At 45.7% G+C, this 14,282-nt stretch overlaps 2 protein-coding genes across 2 annotated transcripts; both read right to left on the reverse strand.

Moving 5' to 3' along the window:
• Positions 1-21: 21 nt before the first annotated feature.
• Positions 22-4,134, reverse strand: mkrn4 (makorin, ring finger protein, 4). The gene is made up of 8 exons (XM_086214688.1): positions 3,886-4,134; positions 2,748-2,876; positions 2,411-2,661; positions 2,014-2,096; positions 1,678-1,925; positions 1,494-1,601; positions 1,009-1,108; positions 22-915 (listed from the first exon to the last, which is right to left on the reverse strand). The coding sequence occupies exons 1-8, from the start codon at positions 3,975-3,977 to the stop codon at positions 757-759; spliced, it is 1,170 nt and encodes a 389-aa protein (XP_086070814.1). The 5' UTR covers positions 3,978-4,134; the 3' UTR covers positions 22-756.
• Positions 4,135-4,297: 163 nt separating this feature from the next.
• Positions 4,298-13,601, reverse strand: ppardb (peroxisome proliferator-activated receptor delta b). The gene is made up of 8 exons (XM_086214687.1): positions 13,079-13,601; positions 10,453-10,839; positions 10,209-10,360; positions 9,954-10,092; positions 7,795-7,997; positions 7,401-7,607; positions 7,066-7,309; positions 4,298-6,520 (listed from the first exon to the last, which is right to left on the reverse strand). Exons 2-8 carry the CDS (start codon positions 10,778-10,780, stop codon positions 6,273-6,275), a joined length of 1,521 nt encoding a protein of 506 aa, XP_086070813.1. The 5' UTR covers positions 10,781-10,839; positions 13,079-13,601; the 3' UTR covers positions 4,298-6,272.
• Positions 13,602-14,282: the final 681 nt, after the last annotated feature.

Raw genomic sequence — 14,282 nt, forward strand, 5'->3', positions numbered from 1 at the left:
AGAGCATGACGCTTTTTCCATTGAGACAAAAAAGGTGAAGCAAGTTTTTATTTTCTGTGTACGAGTACAACTTGTTATAAAAGAAATTTTAAAAATACATTTTATGTTCGTGCCAAAACTAGGAGAAGGGTGTCAGGACAATCACTTTAAGGCAGGCATCTTCACTTTATGGACATTAACCAGAAAAACGGTTACAGTTCACTTCTCTTTAGACAATTTAAAAAAATACCATCCACACAATACTTTAAAATACCAAAATGGTGCAAATTTCCACTACAAAACTCAGACTCAAGCCCTGTTTTTTTTTTTTTTTTTTAAATCCAATAGTAGAGATTACAGGGAAACTAATCTGCGATGTGTTTAAAGCACTATGGGTGCGGGAGGGTAACGCACCCAGGACCTGAGAACCACAGATTAAACACAAGGTCATTAGAGTCAGATAAATAAGGTCTGGAGCAGGTCCAAGCAATCATATGCTGTCAAAAGGCCAGTGTACACACTACAAGCTGACTGGAGAGACTCAGCAGCCTATTTTACAGGTTAGTTCCTCTCTGGATGAAGGAGCACCACACAGTGAAATGCACTGCTGCAACTCTCAGGTCAGCCCTGGGTGGTGCACGGCCGACAGCCCCGATCTTTAGTTACTGAAGGACGACTGACGCGTCGAAACACAGCTGCGAGGGTCTTAATGTGACCATCGCATTTCCGGCACACAGTCAGCGGTTTCAGGCACTGATTACAAGAATGGAAAAAAGCTCAGAAACTGTACTCCTCGGCAAGGTACAAAGGAAAGTCAAATTCATCGTCATCATCACCACTAAGAAGGGCCATGGCAATGAAAAAATTGAGCAGATCTACGCCCTCATAGTCTTCGTTATCATAGTCGTCATCATCATCATCATCTTCTGTGCAATACTGTTGAGCCAGAAACAAAGTAAGTGAAAACTCAGCAACAGATCATCCCATGTAAACCAGCAGAACTTTAATAGAAAAATCAAGGGATTATACCGCAAATGACCCGCGGCGAGTGGATTTATCGTGCCGGTAAAGGCACTCCGTCTTGAAGGGACAGCATCTGTACTGTGTGTAGTAAAGGCAGCTTTTCCCACTGGAATCAGAAGACAAGGACAGGAGGGTTCATTTGCATTTGTTAGAAATAAAAAAAAACTTAATAGGCAACTTCATTTTGCTTTTTAACTTTACATGCTGCATTTAAAAAATAAAGAAAAAAAAAAGACTTGCATTCTTCTTCTGTAGCCAACAGAATCATAACTCAGTCCTTTGGTTTGTCTATTAAATGACTTGCTTTCGCCCTAATAGCCAATCAAAGGCTTTAAAATCATGATGTCGACAGCTCATCAGTTCTAGAGAAGCATGCAAACTTTGCCTCAGGTCTAAAAAAAAAAAAAAAACAAAAAACAAACCAAGGTGCAGGAGTTTTACACTGCCGGGATTTATTGGTGTGACTTCAAGCATCAAACCTCATGCTGTACCTGAACTTCTCTTTGAAGGCAGCTACGAGGCTGTCCTTGGCCTGTCCCTCCACCCAGTACTTGTTAGGAACATAGAAGGCAGACCTCACGCGGCACTGTGGACACGTCCTGAGGGATCACAGTCACATCTTTACAGCATGAAGTCAGACATGCATCGGAGTGTTCAAAGATTGAGGCCACCCACTTGATGACGTCGGGACCCAGGTCTTTCGTTTTCCTCCAGGTCCTGATGCATTGTAAACAGAAGGAGTGACTGCAGTTCGGCAAGATCCCAAACATCTGCTTTCTTGGATCTGTCTTTTCATACACTTTGTCCATGCATATGCCGCAGGTCATGTCTTTACTCTGGAGGAAGGCTTCCTGCTCTTCTTTCCCCAGGAGAGAAGAGGCTGCGGCTACGCCAGTGTTCTCCGTCTCCGTGGAAGGGTTCTCCTGTGTAAAAAAATATTGCCGTCAGCTGAAGGCCACTTGTTTCAACTTACCGACGTTAAAAATTAGGTGACAAAATCCAAATGCAAACCTTTCTTCCGTCACATGCACCTGCCTGAGCCTCTTCTGAGCTCTGGACCACCTCCTGAGGAGCAGGTGGATGAGGAACTGCATCTGCCAGAACAGAAGACTTTACAACAAAGATCCTTATTTTGGGGGCGACTGGGTCTTCTGCTGTCGCCCCCAGAGCCAGACAAGAGGATGGATGTCCTATGTGTGTCGTGGGGAGTTGGGTCCCACAGCGACTGCTAGTTAGCTTAGCACAGTGAACCGTAGCGGGTGTCAGTTCCTATCTGCACCTACAGAAAAGGGAAGGGTATCCAGCTTCTTGTCTGACTCTAAAGCAAACTTCCCAAAAAGAGTGTCTTCATTTCAGAGCAGAGAAACGGATCCCAGTACTTTCGCCCAGGCGGGCAAACCACCAATACCTTGTGACGGTGCCTCAGCCACATCTGCTGCAGCTGCACGCCCGCCGGTGTCGTACGGAGGATTTGAGATTGTAACCAATCGTGTTTGTCCGCGGCCGCGCCTTAACATCACCTCGGCCTGCAAAAGAGCAGGCTCAGACCCTCTGCGGTCGAGAGGGGCGCGGGTTGCAGAGGAGGGGGAAACAGTTGGTGCCGAGCCTCGTCGGCCCGCAGCAGCCGTGTCTCCTTCAGGCTGGAGGATGTGGAGGTATCTGGAGGTGACAAGTTGCAGAAGACTCTCAAAAGGAATGAACGCGCGTACATTTCACACGCAGGGGAGAGAGAGTGCACCATTTACCTGCAGCGTTCACCATACCAGCATCCACCTTTCTGAAAGTACCTACATATTTGGGATGACGGGATGACCGGCCGTTCATGTCGATAATTACACCTCGATCCGTATCTGCAGGAGCCGTTTATGAAACGCCTGAAATGAAGAGGAAGGAGGGGAGCGGTTTATTCCCACAGCCTTGTGAGGTCCAGGGGTTTCAGGAGCTTTTATCAGACAAACACAAATCTCAAGTCGAGTCTCTGAATGTGGTCTTCAATATCAGAGCGTTTAAACTTTTCCCAAAGCTGTTTAGGATTTGTTGTTGTTGTCATGAATAACTGGTCAATCTGCTTCAATGGAATAATAAAAAAAAACACAAAAAAAAAAACAAAAACAAAACGAGAGCACACTCAAGGGGCTGGCTGACTACATATTTGATGGTTCTAATAAGCCCAGTAGCTGGAGACCGAGGAGGTGAAGCAAAACACAGACAGACGAGCGAGCACGCGCTTCCCTCGAACAACGACGAGACCACGTCGCTTCTCATTTGCGGAAACGGCGATTACTTTAACGACCCTGAGGTCAGGCATTGTGACCGACACGTTCAAAACAACGATAAAAACACTCCAGTCGCCATTGTTACACACGGAAAGACGAAGGCAGAAGGGAAGAAGGCAGGAAGGAGGGGCTCGACGTCCTCTAACTTACGGTGGTGATGGGGGGGGGGGGGGTCTTCGTGATGGAAAATTGAGTTTACAAAAAAAAAAAGAAAAAGTTCATGGCAGTCTATAGACTTCAGTTCGCTTAGCTGCCCGGGAGGTTTCTCTTTTAAGAGTGTTTTTTAAGTCGCTGTATATCAAACGTAAACACGGAAGAACAAAGTCTCCAACCACCGTTAGCCAGGAGAAGCTAAACTCAGTGGTCGAGTGTTTGGATTCATGAAATCCCTCCGCACTCACACGCCTTTTAGGCTACTTTTTAATCATTTGTTTATTATACTTAAAAAAAATTCAATCCAGAGTCGAGAAACTTCCTAACTGACTTCTTTCCCCTTCGCCATAACTCCCCACATCCAGCCTAACTGCCCCCCAACGTCTCACCCCCTCCCCCGAAGAAGAAGAAGGAAAAAAAAAAGCAGCTCGTCCTGGGGACTTTGCTGGCTTACCGACAGATCCCTCCGCCACGGGCAGCAGGAGAAAACTGCTCCATCTCCGCCACCACCCTCCTCCGTGTGTTTTGTCGGCAGGCTCGGTCCATCGCACTTTCTAAATAGTTGTCAGCCGGTTCCTCCGGGCCAATTAACTTCACGACGAGCCAATAGAAACGTGACGGTGACGTCTCCTCGACGTTACGTCTCCTAATTATTTGTCCACGATCCCGGTTATTGTTTTATTTTTAACTCCGGCGTGTTCAGACTAAATGAAAGTGAAGGTTTTTGTTTGGGTTTTTTTTTTGCTGTTTTTTTGGTAGACGAGGAAGTCACGTGTTTCTTTACTACAAAAAATATGTGTGCATGTATATATAAGAAAAAACTTGAATCATTTTATGTTTCTGGCAGTTTTTATAAGCGAGATGTATCTAAGTCTGCAGGTGGTTACATGTGACTACGATGGAGAAATTATTTCAAGTCATTACATGTTTTTTTTTTGTTAATATGCAAATCCATCACTTACACAGGCATTGAGGTAGCTTACATCATGTTTTTTTCTTCTTTTTTTGTGTATTTCTATATATTTTAAATATATATATTTTTCATATATATATTTTAATTATCCACACTGTCTTCCTTGGCTTGGCACACAGCACATTCACCAACGATACCGTATCTGCACTGTCTAGAAGGAAGTAAGGCAAACAAATAGCAAGAGAGGAGACAGTGGAATATCGTCACAGATCATACATTAGAGGTAGATAGGGATGAAGACAAAACACGGGAGCCACAGAGGAAGACCCCAGTCGCTTCTGAGAGGGGACTTTTGTGCGAAGATGCACAAAAGGAGAAGTTTGTCCTGATGGGTTTACTGTCAGAAAGCTGAAGGGAAAAAATGTTCAGGCCAGAACAGAATCTTTCACAAAGGCTCAACGGTTAGAAGACAGTCCGGCAGAAAGCCTGCCAGGCAAACTTCTCCCTTGTGCTGCAAACATACTGGAAAAAAAAAGACCCTCAGGATAGGGAGACTTCCAAAAAAGACAAAGCAAAAAAACAAAAAAACAAAAGAAAAGAAAAAGACTGTGGTAACAAAGTGTGTGAGGACAGAAAATGCATATTTTGTCAGACCCGAGAGGTCCGGTTCTACTTGTTCCCGGTTGAGATCCACTGAGCTGTAAAACCTAAACTCCTCATCAAAGAAAAGTTGGTGGTTATACTTGACAATATATTTGGTTCAACCTAAACAGGCATTCATGTAATACAATACCCCCCCCCCCCCACACACACACACACACAGACGTATATAAAAAAAAAAAGTGATAATTTGTGTTTTACCCTTACAAATATGATCAACAATTACAAATAATTAGTGACATAATTACAAAGAGGAATCTAAGGGAGAAAAAAAACTTAAAATGACAAAAGTTCATGATAATTTGCGTTTAAACAAAAAAACAAAACAAAAAAACAAAACAACAAAAAAAACCCATGTTGTCCCTTGTACTTGAGTGGGTCACGTGTTTATAGTGTCAAGCTTCAGAAACTGCGCAGCATCGTCCATTAGTTACCGCGTGGGTAGATGGCTTTAAGACAAAACCTACATAACTCGGATCTCCACATTTATTGACACATGGAAATGGTATTGCACAGACAGCGGCATTGAGCGCGCGCGCTACACTGCTGGAGCCAGCCCAGTTTGTGTTCCAGAAACCATACGGCGCAGAAAGAGGTCGTTGATGATGATGATGAGGAGGAGGAGGGGGGGGAAGGAGGAGGGGGATGATGTAAAAAAAACAAAACAAAAAACAAGCTGTGCATCTTTACCAAAAGTCTGAGAACATTCAACCCCCCCCCCCCCAAAAAAAAAGTAAAACATTGGTATTTCAGGAAATTCTCGTACAGTACAAACTGACAGCTCTTTTCTCTATCACCTGTGTCACCGATGTAATGACATGAAATGCTTTCCCTTTACAGCAGAGCGGCCAGCTGAGGTAAGCCAGGGGAATCTCTCTCTCTAGTCACTGCTCTGGGGTCAGCTCTGCTATTAGGATGAAATAGGAGCAGCTTCAGTAAGAAAACATATCATTCGCACTGTTACGTGACCTTTGTGGGAAACTTGGACTCGCAGCAAATGATTCCAGATGCTCATCTCTCTCTCTCTCTCTCATTCTCACTCACTCACTCACACACACACACACACACACACATTGTGCTGAAGGTAATGTGATGTTGAGACTGCTGATTGTGTTAGCCCTACAATGTGACTTTGCCTCATCTGCATGTTAAGATCCATTAATCCATGCCTGTGTGTGGAACAGTGTTGTTACTGAACGCAGTGTTTTATTACAAACGCATGTTCAGCCTGTAACAGTATTGCTAAGAGCAGTCTGTGCTGGAGTCTACTAGTACATGTCTTTGTAGATCTCCTGTAGTAGAGGGTGCAGCGAGGTCTCAGACTCCGTCTTTTTGATCTTTTGGACAAGCTGGGCGTTCTCAGTAACCAGCTGACGGAGGTCAGCCATCTTCTGCAACAGCTTGGGGAAGAGGTAGACAGAGTCAGAGTGGTTTGCTTGCAGGTGGAGGTCCAGGGCCTGAAGGATGCTCTCCTGACTCTGCTCCACCTGCTTCACGTTCATTAACCCGGGACGATCTAGGAAAGGCAAGGAGACACAGTTTGTTTACTCCCAGTACGACAGAAATGCAGCACGTTCACAAGGTTTAAAAAAGAGGAAAGTTGGTAGACTAAAACTCCTCTTAAATATAAACATGTTGGTCTGACTAAAAATGTACTTTTAGAAGTTGGAATCTCGTTGGGAATCGATAAACTCCAGCATGTTTGCTTTCATTTGTGCCAAACTGTCTGTGACGTTGTCACTGGTCCGTACGTCCCACGACAGTTAACGAACTCAGACGTTGAAAAGGACAACACGGCGAGGAAAACTACAGTGAAAACAATGCATTTCTGAAGAGGCTGGAGAGCTGTCAGTTTGACTGTCCAGGTATTCTGTTTGCTGCTGGTTGTCTTGTTTGGTGTGAGACACAAAGGGGTGACCCTGAAGAGAGCCAGACTGTAAGCTGAAGGCATCACAGCCACTGTCAAACTGAACGGGTGTAATGATGCCACTGTGTACAGCGTGAGCCAGCTGATCGTTACTGTCAAAAACGAAAAAAACAAAAAAATCACTTGTGTCTCACCTCCACAGAGAATAATGGCAGCAACAAACAGGGCCAGGTCGCTGTCATCCAGCTCCAGAGCGTTGAACTTGACGGCAAACTCAAACTTGGGCTCCATGATCTCACTGAAAGGCTTTCTTAAGCTGCGCAGGAACTCCCTGGTCACAAAGCCTTTACCGTTGGCCACCAACAGCCCATCTTTGTTCATCAGAGATGGCAGCATGGCGAAAATAGCTTCATGAACGCCATATTTCAGCAACGTCACCTGCAAGAAGCACGCAGGCATCGAGCGTGAATTGTTTTCCCCACAGAGCTATACATCACATTCGGGGGGGGGGGGGGGGGCAGTGAGTTACCTGGTCATTAAGGTAGAGGTCCACAAACCCTGGAATGCTCTTGGCAAACTCAGTGAGCTCCCGCACCGTCTCCACTGTCGTGCACTGGCAGCGGTAGAACACATGCACCCCGATCTCCTTGGTCAGAGGAGCACCGGGGAGTAACTGGCTCCACACCAAACCACTTTCTGCCTTCCAGAGTGTGTCAACGTCATAGATCACAAAGGGCTAAAGGGAGGACAGGAAACCAACAACCATGAAGGAAACTTTAAAGGCTAGACTCCTTCTGGTATGATGTAAGACTAGAACATCTAAAAATGTATGAAAAATGTATAAAAAGTTATGTACTTGCTTATGATACAAGAATAAAACTGAACTACAAGCTCTGACGACTTGTTCTAAGGCTGCAGTGTACCGAGGTGCTGCTGGTTTTGCCCGTCAGGATGCTGCGGGCTCTCTTCTTGGTCATACTCAGGTTCTTCAGGTAGGCTGTGTTGACTTGTTTGGCCAAGGTTTTCAGGTCTGAGCCACCTGGTTTGCTGAGGGTCAGTTCCTCCGCAAGCAGGCCCGCCACCAGCTTCTTCCTCTCCGCCTCAGGCATACGTCCATAACGGATCGCTGAGCAAACACACACACAAGCTGATTTTATTCTGAGTGTTTATTCCAGATATTGGGACCCCAGCTGGGTTCTGGTTTTGTCTCAGACAAGTTTGAGGAAAAACCAGAAGGTTGTTGAATCCTTCCTCCAGCTAAGAAACACAAGAACTAACATCAACTAACAGGAGACACTGATGTATTGATCTGTATAAGCAATTTGAATGCAAATCAATTGCAAATGGCCACATTCTTTGCTTGAAAATCACTTTCATTCACCCCACCAACAGAAAACTGTGTAAAAAGGCTTCTAAAGGAGATTAGAAAGGATTTGAATAGCAGATTTCTTACTTCAGCTCAACGCAAATCTTCTAACCCCAAACCTCGTCAGTGAATGATTCCCTATCAGCTCGGTTCCTGGGGTGGAGGACGCAGACGTCTACCGACAGCACCGACCCCTCTCACAGGCCTGGGTTGAGTTTTTTAGTGCCTCCTACACACCACGGCCATCACTGCCCAGAGGAAAGTTCAAGTGCATTGCGGTCGACAGCCATGTGACTGCATGGACCACTGACTCCCGTATTAGCAGTGAGTGTCTGATGTGGTGCTTTCTTTCCTGTTCACACCGAATACATCAGAGCTCATAATACAGGCGACAAACCCTCACGAGACCTCTGAGGACACAACTACTGCTGGATGCATATCATGAGGGAACAAACAGGACAACAGGGAGGAACTTCATCAGCAGGCGTGAACTCAATCACCTTCAAAAATGCCAGCTAGACATGCGACATGACAACAGACTTTCATATGATGATGCCCACAACTGTGCCAGGGAGCATCTGGAGACAATACAAGCCCTCAAATACCTGAGTATTCACCTCAAAAATAACCTGGACAGGTCAAACGACACCACGACAAGTGCAACAGTTGTCTCCACCTGCTGGGGACACTGAGGTCAATCTTCTACCTCGTGCTCAGCCGAAGAGGGCTAGAAAGACTCATTAGTGCCCTTTTCACACTGCACCAAAAACGTGGGTCTACACGGGTTTTTGGGTACTCTGAAAGGGTCAACTCAGCATTTCGACCCGCGTCGACCGACTCCCCGAGCGATCCGGGTGTTAAGTAACTCGGCTCGGCTCACCTGCAGTGTGAAAAAGGCAACTCGTGTTGTCTCAGGTTTCACGCGACCTTCCTGTCGCATCCTGATTTTGTCACTGTGCCGCCTGTCAGGCTTCACCTGTTGCTTCTTCAGTTCCCTTCCAGATGAGCCAAAAACTCCATCCTCTTTCGCTGCATTAGCGCTTGGACATTTTCCAATCTGTGCCGAGTTTGTATGCTTTGCAAAAGAGACAACATTGCAATGCACGCACACGACAATGCTAACGCTAATGTTTGACTCGGTGACGTCCAAGTTGTCGTTTGTTTACCTCTCAGTGTTCCAGCACGTGTTTATGTGAAATGATGACGTTATCAGCGCAATGACGTCATCATTTCACACCCGGGTCTTCTGAAAGCTTGAATGCGCCCTAATGCCGAGCAAACGCGGGTCCAAAAACCCGTGTTGACACACGTTTTTCAGTGTGAAAAGGGTACAAGATGGCCACCTGGTGCTGTGGAGAAGGGCGTTGGCTGAGTTCACCATCTTGAACCACAGCTCTGCACCTCCTGTACAGCAGCTCCTCCAGCAACCTACCGCTGCCACGACACAACTCTTCTGAACAGCAGCACAGTTCTACTCCACTGCTGCCTCATTCGCCACCTACAACACCAGCGACGCTTGTTTGACCTCGATTACATCCTGACATCTCTTCTCAGCATATTTATTTCCTTTTGGTTCCACCCTATGCAATAACTCTATAAATCAGTTTTTCCCTCTTGTGCAATCGATAGTAAATTAGCTTGCATCCAAATCATTTAAAATATAATTTCCTAATGTGTCATGGTTGTTTTTAAAAAAAAATACATTTCCCCCCTCACCATCATGGGACATTCCCAAAGACAGGCACTTCTGGAAGCGACAATATTGGCACTTGTTACGATTCTTCTTCTGAATTTTGCATGAACGCTCACAGCGCTCGTACTCCAGTTTCATCCGCACGGTTCGCCGGAAAAACCCCTGAGTAAAGAAAAAAAAAACAACAACAACAAAACCAGTATGTCAACTTCTGCTGGCGATCACAAAACCGCTGGTTACTGTTTGAGATTCAACTGTGATCGAGAAGCTGCATTTACCTTGCAACCCTCACAGGCATGCACGCCGTAGTGGAAGCCTGAGGCCTTGTCCCCACAGACCTTACACTCCACGCTGATCCCAGCCCCTGTGCTGTCTTCTCGGCCGAGACGCAGCTGCTCGGACAGCGAGCGTGATGAGGTTTGGGAAAGGTCTGCACGTAAAGAGACAAAACATAGGTTCAACGCATGTTGCATCTTCGTGTTCCAAACAAGATGTCGCAAGATTTTGAAAGTGAAGGGTCACCTGTGTAGCTAGATGCTGCACTGCTGTTGAGACTGTTGTGATCCTTTTCCTGATCCGGACTTTCTTTCTCTTTTTTATTCTGGTCCCCTTTCAGGTTTTTAGAGGCAGGTGTTTCCGCTTTATCCTCCTCATCCTTAATTTCACTGCCTTTCAAGTCCTGCAGGTCTGTTAGCTTTGACATGCTTGTGCTCCCACAGCTGTCTGAACCTCCAGATTCTCCCTCTGGTGCAGTCCACCTAACATCAGCTGTGTCCTGGGGGGGCATGTGCTCGGAGTAGCCATTTAACCTGCCATGCTGCTCTGTGGCACTTTGTTGAAACCCTTCCATGCTTCCTGTTGAAGCTGACTCAGCGGCCCCCCTCCTGTCACGTTGCCATCGTAGTTCCACTGTTCAGAAATTAAAAGCAGAGCAAACGTAAACCAAAAATGTATTCTGAACATGTGGATTAGAGCAGCAGAGACAGAACACCAGTTAGATCACCAGTGACTGGTTGCTAAGTCTTCCACACATAATCACATGCTAGCATATTGTGATGTCTACACTTCAGGGTAAACCTGTCAGACAATGAAACAAGTTCAGGCTGTAGTCTGGGAGTCTTCACTGGAATTAACACGTTCACAAAACAGTCTGTTTATGTAGTTGTCCAGTCGCTCCATACTGGGTGTGTTTAGGATGCCGCCCAATGTCCCCTCAAATAATACTCTTATGACATGGTACACAGACGTGCCGTAGCCATGTGGGATTACCCACAAGGCAACCCGAACCCCGAATGCAGCACTTGGACTTGAAACCTCTCATCAATAAGGGTGGCTGACTTGCATAAATTCCTCATCACAACCATAAAGCATTCATCCTTTAAAAAAAAAAAAAAAAAAGATTTCTCAACTTTTTTGTGTGTTTTTACATAAAAACAACTCGGCTCTAGGGGGCTAAAGAACGCATATTTCAAACAAGAGGAGCAAAATACAATCCACAAATGTAAGGAATATAAATCCGAAGTGCAGCAAAGAAGTAACACAGTTGCAGCAGCAGAAGTCAGGAAGAAAAAGCTTGCAAAGGAAAAGATGAATGTGTGAGTGCATAAATGAACAAGCACGTCGATGACACTGTTCCCTCACTGAGGCTCAGCAGATCTGATTAATATCATCTCAGCGCACCGAGATCAGCCGGATCCACCAGCAAAGCTAGCGTGATTAGTCACTATGTGACCGCTTCCTTATGCTTTGACCTCTTCTCTCACTGTTCACTGGAGCAGGTTAGTTCTGCAGAATAAGTTACCATGGCGATATACTGCACTGAAAAGTGAATCACCTTCTGAGTACAGAAAACCCCCTGTGCTGACCCTGAGGGTTTCTGTTAACCCCTCTAATCCTACTTCCTAGTACAGGCCCCAGGTCTAGACTGGGGATGACCAGGGCATTTGCAAATGCTGAGGTAGAACAATGATTTGTGATCATATAGAAGTGGAGATGGATTTCTTCCCAGATTGTAGGCTGAAAGGGGAATATTAAACCAGCAGAACTGCCTCAGCAGATCATTTCTTGCCCGGTCTCTCCAATGCTATTGCCTAATGGCTTCCTGTCAGCACAAACAGGTGATCCACAAACACTCACCACACACAATTATAAAGAACTGGTTATCTAACATCCCCCCCCCCTCTTCCTTTCCAAATAATTTTCAATTTATTTATTTATTTTTCTAAGAAATACAAATTCACGCTTGAAAAACTCCACTGGTCGTGCTCAGTCGAGTCGTATTCACCTCCACTCCTAGTCTGGGTTTAGGCGGTATTTGTATCATTACACTAAACAAACACCAAAGAGTTCCCAAAGCAATCGCAGCTTTAGGTTTCACATGGACGTATCCTCGCCATTTCACTCTGTTCCCCGCTATCTTAAAAAGTAAACTTTGTCTCTACTGGAGCCTGGAGACATCTGTATTATTGTTTGCCTCAGTTTCATGGTAGGGTGCATTGTGTACTTGGTGGGTGCTACAAGGGGACAGGGTGCATGCACTATGTACACACTGAACTGTGTTGATCGCAGGTGGGGGTGGAGGAGGCAGGGGGTGGGCTTTAGGGATGGGGGTTACATTTTTGCCCCGAGGCCCCCCTAGTGAATTAATCCGTCTATGTATGTGACGTGCTGCTGAATTTAGATTAATTTACTCATAAGCACCGACAACAAATAAAGCCAAAGCCTTTTTGTTTTCCTAAAGGAATCGCAGGCCGGACCTTTCGTTCAGTACACAACCTGTCACACTGGTTCTGGAAAGTATTTGCTAACATCTCTCTTTTTTTTCCCTGATGCACTGACAGGATGGTAACTGGACACCAGAATTGAGAAATTAAAGGGCACTTTAGTTAAAGACCCCGTGAAAGTTTTCGCCTGCAGTTAGAAAAACATAACAATAAAAAAACCACCATCAGACTAAATAATAAGTTCGGATATATGCCTGTCAGTAGGCCGTCGAGGAGTATCGGCGGCAAGGCTAGCTAACGTAGCTAGTTAGCTAACCTTGAATGTTGACTGGGTAACGCTACTACACTAGCTGTTAGCGTGGCTGACCCACATTCCGATGTGTGCCTTTAAATAACGTTACAACTGCCTTGCCAAGTTAGCTTACCTCTTCCCAATCGTGCTACTGGCTCACTGGACTTTCACGACACGAGTAGGTGGCGGACACACACACACACACACACACACACACGCGCGCGCGCGCGCGCCGGAGGCGAAAACAATCCCGACTCCTCGTCCGGGATCGATCGGCTGTTGACAAGTTGTTAGAAGTCAGCGGCCAGGAGTTAGCTAGCAGCGGGAGCTAACGTCAAGACCGCTAACACAAACTCCAGATTGATTCAAGGCCTTCGTGGTGCAACCGAGCCAAAAGAAGAGGGTGAAAAGAGAAAAGAAAAAAACAACAACAACAAAAAAACAAAACAAAACCAAAAACTGTCCGGACACATTTGGTGCTGGCTACCGTATCGCAAGCAGATTAGCGTGACAAACTGATAATCGCTCCACGACTGTCTCCTTGTTGTTCCCTGCTTTGCTTTGCTTTGCTTCGCTCCCCCATCGCTCTCTCGCTCTCTCTCGCTCTCTCTCTCTCTCTCTCTCCCTCTCTCGTCACATGCCAGGACACACAGCGCCCCCACACAACAACAAACCCGCAAAAAACGCTTTCTCGGGAACGCCTACGAGCGCTGTCCCTGCATGCTCACCGCGGTGATGACATTTATTCCTGGAACTTTATTAAGTAGCTAAATGGAACCTGCCCCCCCCCCCCCCCCCCCACACACACACACACACTCTCGCTCTCTCTCTCTCTCTCCCCGGTGAGTATGCACACACACCCACAGACTGAATGAATCACTATGACCGGTTTATCCTTCACGACCCAATCATGAGGCCTTGTGCCAAATTCTAGGTTTAGAGTTTTAGAGTTTGGACTTTGCTGTGTTACCAAAGTGAAACAAAATATTATAAAACTCCAATCTGAGTTGTTGTTTTTTGTTCTCTGTGCTTAAGTGTTTTCTTTTGTTTGTCCTCATGTCAATGGTTAGAAAAATGCCGTAGGATTGGCGGTCTAAACCCAGCTTCTGTCCAGGTGATGGCATGAAACCAAGAGTCAGGAAGTAGATGTCATCTTGCAAACCTGCACACAAAACTTTCACATCATCTTAACTTGATTTGTGTGTTTAAAATGCCCCCCCCCCGCCCCACAAATATATTTATGATTGCAATTTTGAAATTTTTACAATAAATAAAAACCTGTTTTGTTCGATTGCGAAATAAAGATACAAAGGTACAGACGCGGGGAAGCGAACCGT

The sequence above is a fragment of the Aulostomus chinensis genome, chromosome 9 (genome assembly GCF_037954235.1).
Source record: "Aulostomus chinensis isolate RoL2024-O1b breed Wild chromosome 9, RoL_Achi_v1.0, whole genome shotgun sequence".
In the NCBI taxonomy this organism is placed as follows: Eukaryota; Metazoa; Chordata; class Actinopteri; order Syngnathiformes; family Aulostomidae; genus Aulostomus; species Aulostomus chinensis.

Coding starts and splice junctions, on each gene's coding strand:
- mkrn4 (XM_086214688.1), bottom strand. CDS start 3,977: ATGGACCGAGCCTGCCGACAAAACACACGGAGGAGGGTGGTGGCGGAG. Junction 2,877..3,885: donor CGTGGCGGAGGGATCTGTCG/GTAAGCCAGCAA, acceptor TCTTCATTTCAG/GCGTTTCATAAACGGCTCCT. Junction 2,662..2,747: donor TGGTATGGTGAACGCTGCAG/GTAAATGGTGCA, acceptor TGTCACCTCCAG/ATACCTCCACATCCTCCAGC.
- ppardb (XM_086214687.1), bottom strand. CDS start 10,780: ATGGAAGGGTTTCAACAAAGTGCCACAGAGCAGCATGGCAGGTTAAAT. Junction 10,093..10,208: donor ATGCCTGTGAGGGTTGCAAG/GTAAATGCAGCT, acceptor TTCTTTACTCAG/GGGTTTTTCCGGCGAACCGT. Junction 7,998..9,953: donor TTTGGGAATGTCCCATGATG/GTGAGGGGGGAA, acceptor GTGTTTGCTCAG/CGATCCGTTATGGACGTATG.